The following is a 5000-nucleotide window of genomic DNA, read 5'->3' as shown; positions in this document are numbered from 1 at the left end:
CGAGAAGGATTCTCTGACTTGTGTCCTTTGATTCCTTCCACTTAAGTGAGTTCCTATCCATAGGAGGATAATTTTTCTTAATCCTGCCTCAAGATCAAGGTTCTCTATCATCACCTTATGTGTGACAGTGTCAAATGCTTTCTGGTATTCCAGGAACACACGATTCAGCCAACCTTCTCCTTTTTCGACACCGAAGCTCACTCTATCATGGTGGAGGAGGAGGTTAGATACACATGAATTCCTTTACCTAAATTCATGTTCCTTCCTTGAAAGTTTATTGGGGGTGTGTGTGTGTGTGTGTGTGTGTGTGTGTGTGTGTGTGTGTGTGTGTGTGTGTGTGTGTGTTCGTAGCATCATTATTCACATCGACCATACGTTTTCGCCAATCTAATCAACTAATTTGCATACGCCACTGAATAGTTAATGTAACGAAAACAACCATGATGAAGAAGAGGATCTGTAGAAGAGGTTTTAATCCTTCTATGGCATCGTGATGTGCTCTTCCTACCACAGGATCCTAAGGTAGAGCATTAGAATCCTGACCCAATTAGAATCGGAGTTGAAGAAATAGTGACAATAAGACGAAATGGGAAACAGAAGATGACATGTGGTATGTAAGTGAAGCACAAAGTGCTTTCCACTACTCTCTGGCCACACACCTTCGTCTGCTGGGGTGTTGGCTGTGCAAGACAACCCATCATTCCCGTGGACCATGGACGAAACAAGGGAGGAAAATGGGTATCTGACCTTTGACCCCCATGAAATTGGGATAAGGACGGAAAGGGTAATAAAGAAGATGGGATCGTGTTAGACGGCTGCAGTGACCTTCACGGTTGAAGGAGAGGGAGTGAGAGGGAGGCAAGGGCGGGGGAGAGGAGGAGGAGAGGCCAGGTGGTGCGGAGCTGGGCCCAGGGTGGGAGATGAGAGGCCAGGTGGTGGGGAGCTTGACCCAGGGTAGGAGATAAGAAGCCAGGTGGTTGGGAGCTGAGCCCAAGGTGGGAGATGAGAGGACAGGTGGTGGGAGCTGGGCCCAGGGTGGGAGATGAGAGGCCAGGTGGTTGGGAGCTGAGCTCAGGGTGGGAGATGAGAGGCCAGGTATTGGGGAGCTGGGCAAAACAAGATGATAAAGAAGAAAACGTAGAAAATGAGGTGTGTGTGTGTTTGTGTGTGTGTGTGTGTGTGTGTGTGTGTGTGTGTGTGTTGACACTTGATCTTGTCTCAACTTGCCGTTAATTCAAGTCTTCTCTCTTCCCTCATCTACTTTTCATCACCATCATCTACTCTCCCTGTGTTCTCCCTGTGAGTGCCACACTTTCTCCCTGTTCCTACCGTCTACCTACATCTTCTCTGACGTACACCACACGAAGTCTTCACTTCATCAAATCATTTAACATATTTACTTTCTATTAATCTCCCGCAACAATCATCAGTTTTCTTGCTTCTTTATCTCTTATCTTCTTTATCTCTATCTTCTTTATCTTCCCTGTGCACTGTCTTACAGTCTTCCTTCTCCTAGCCACTGTGTTGTCCTTTTCGATTCTTATCATTTTTATCTGCCCATATTCTTATATATCCTCTTTACTCACTTATCTCTCCTGTTCTATTTCTCTTTATCCAAAATGTTTCTCCTTTATCTCTCCTTTATCTCTCCTTTATCTTCTCCTTTATCTTAACTTTCTGTCCAAGAACAATTCCTTGCTACACCCTGTCTTGGGTTCTGCTATCGTCAACACCTAATACGTCTCTCTTCTATCTTCGTTTTCTCCCTCACTTCACATCATCCAATTTCTGCAACACCTTCCCATCTCCTCCCATCTACCCATTCCCCCTATTTACAGCCCTATTCACCCTCCTCAACCATCTGCCTCCATGTCACCAATTTTACTTATTCCTTCCAGCCTCGCTGTGTCATCTCCACGCCCCAAGAGAGAGAGAGAGAGAGAGAGAGAGAGAGAGAGAGAGAGAAAGAGAGAGAGAGAGAGAGAGAGAGAGAGAGAGAGAGAGAGAGAGAGAAAGAGAGAGAGAGAGAGAGAGAGAGAGAGAGAGAGAGAGAGACATCTCCCTCACAACTCTCGGGTCAATTTACGTTTACTAGTCTCTTGGTCCTTAACAGTGTTCCCAGATGCCTCCCTCAGGATAAATCCTTGCTGCCTTTACTAATTAACATGTCTGGTTATAGCTCCCGAGGCGCGGGGGATTGGCAACACCCATCTGTTTTTATATGCAAATGTGCTGGCCGATACTAATTAGTTTTATCCCTTTATGGATGATTTTATTACTTTAACCTGTTATAACATGCAAATTACGAGGAGTTTGTAAGTTATGCTTCACTGTTTAACGCCCATGAGATGGGGTTAAATGTACGGCTCATGAAATGGGGTAATATATGACCATGAGATGGGGTAATGTATAGTCATTAGTGGAAGGTATTGTATGGCCATAAAACAGGGCGATGTATGGCCGTGAGACGGGGTGATGAATAACCGTGAGACGGGGTAATGTATGACCATGAGACGGGCAATGCATAACTATGAGACGGGGTAATGTATGGCCATGAGACGGGGTATTGAATAACTGTGAGACGGGGTAATGTATGGCCATGAGACGGGCAATGCATAACTGTGAGACGGGGTAATGTATGGCCGTTAATAGGGTAATAATAGGTGTGAGACGGGGGAGTCTATTATGGTCATGAATTGCTGGATGTTTCTTGTTTCAGCATCGTAATCATCTCTCTTCTGGGAGATAAGAGGGATCGAATCTCCTTCAATTCCTTTCAATCGCTTTCACATGTCGTCACACCTCAAACCAAACTCGCTTATGAGACTCCCGTGATTATAATTGTGTCTTAAATGTCCTAAAAATAATATGAAATACAAAAGGTTTGTCAAAGTCGTCAGTAAACGACATATTGATGTCATAGACCAGTACCTTAAAATGCCAATAATCAAAGCCAAGGTTTCCTTTAAATGCACTTAAAATGACTTCAGAGTAACTTAAATTTTCCACAGATCAATGAGAAATGTCATCAAAGTTGCAATGCTTCGACCCCTCTCCAAAACATTGACACTGGTGACAGCATTTACCGAAAGTGATGCTAAAGCAATCCCTTAAAACTGCCTAAAATACAGCACAAGATTATTTAAGGATAACGTAATACAGACCCTTGATATGCGATAAAACTCATCTTTATCTCATGATGTGATCAGCGAGAGAGGGTGAGCGGTCACTGGATATTTTGACCTCATGACCAACCGGAAGTCATTTGGGTCATGAGAACCTCCTATACATTAGTGTATGAGCAAAGCCATTTTTTTTTTTTTTTAATTTTCCAAAAGAAGGAACAGAGAAGAGGGCCAGGTGAGGATATTCCCTCAAAGGCCCAGTCCTCTGTTCTTAACGCTACCTCGCTATCGCGGGAAATAGCGAATAGTATGAAAAAAAAAAAATAGGGGAGAAAGAATACTTCCCACGTATTCCCTGCGTGTCGTAGAAGGCGACTAAAAGGGGAGGGAGCGGGGGGCTGGAAATCCTCCCTTCTCATTATTTTTTTTTAATTTTCCAAAAGGAACAGAGAACGGGGCCAGGCAAGGATATTCCCTCAAAGGCCCATTCCTCTGTTCTTAATGCTACCTCGCTAACGCGGGAAATGGCAAATAGTTTAAAAAAAAAAAAAAAAAAAAAAATATATATATATATATATATATATATATATATATATATATATATATATATATATATATATATATATATATATATATATGTATATATATATATATACTCCATCTTTTATCTAACATCATAACACTTTATCTATGTCACTGTTTTTCTAGAAATGTAAATATCTCCCAAATCATTCATTCATCTATTCATGGCTCATTTTGTCTCATACTTTATTAATCAAATCATCTATCTATCTACCTGTGGATGTGAGCAATATATGTCTATTCATCTACGTATATGTAGTCTAGTTACAGGTCGACCTTTCTCCTTATCTTTAGTTCTGATTATCTTTAGATACGTTTGTCTGTATGTTTGTATATCAGTATGTATATCGATATATATCTTTCTGTGGATTTATCAATTTATCCTTCATCTGTAGATTTATATATCCATGTAAACAGGCTAAATCTGTCCCCCAGAAAGAGAACCCCCTAAACTTGCCCCAGAGAGAGAGAGAACCCCTAAACATGCCCCAGAGAGAGAACCCCACAGGTGTGCCCTAGAATGAAGACCCCCAGATGTGTGATGTGCCCCAGAGAGCCCCCTACAGATGTGCCCCAAAGAAGGAACCCACATATGTACCGAAGACAGAACACAACATACATGTCCAAGACAGAACACCACATCTATGCCCAAGACAGAGAACCCCCAGATGTGCCCCAGAAAACCCCCACAGATGTACCCCCAGAAAGAGAACCCTCACATATTCCAAGAACACCCCCCACACCCCAGATATGCCCCAGAGAGAGACAGACTCTGGCAGATGGGGTAACACAGCCGTAAGGACCCCCTCGACTCACCTGATATCCACTTGCCGTTGAACCCTGGCGGTATGAACGCTCCACTGAGGACGTCAGCTAAAGTGAACCTCGTGCCTGTGAACCTTGGCCCTGCGTCAGGAGGCGTGAGCAGCACCACCGAGAAGATGATTAGGCCGCAGACGCAGCCAATCACCAGTAGAGCAATCAGGATTCCCCTCCAGTTCCTCTGGTTGGGTGTGGAAGCGACCAGCTCCTGTACGGGGGAAGGAGAGGCCAGAATATTGTGGTTAGTGCCAGATGAAGGAACTGGGAGGGAGGGAGGTCTCATGTTGACCTGTGTCTGGGGATATTCTTGGATGTCTAGGGATGTTCTGGGATGTCTAGGGATGTTCTGGGATGTCTAGGGATGTTCTGGGATGTCTAGGGATGTTCTGGGATGTCTAGGGATGTTCTGGGATGTCTAGGGATGTTCTGGGATGTCTAGGGATGTTCTGGGATGTTTAGGGATGTTCTGGT

General features: G+C 43.8%; 1 protein-coding gene across 1 annotated transcript in view; it reads right to left on the bottom strand.

Annotated features, from left to right (window-relative positions):
- The window catches only part of LOC139764278 (inactive dipeptidyl peptidase 10-like), a 288411-nt gene that overhangs the window by 197707 nt on the left and 85704 nt on the right, over nucleotides 1–5000 (bottom strand). The window contains 1 exon segment of the mRNA XM_071690763.1: nucleotides 4524–4737. Within this exon segment, the coding sequence (XP_071546864.1) occupies nucleotides 4524–4737 (214 nt within the window).

The sequence above is a fragment of the Panulirus ornatus genome, chromosome 49, assembly GCF_036320965.1.
Source record: "Panulirus ornatus isolate Po-2019 chromosome 49, ASM3632096v1, whole genome shotgun sequence".
Classification (NCBI taxonomy): domain Eukaryota; kingdom Metazoa; phylum Arthropoda; class Malacostraca; order Decapoda; family Palinuridae; genus Panulirus; species Panulirus ornatus.
This window is presented reverse-complemented; position numbering and strand designations above follow the sequence as displayed.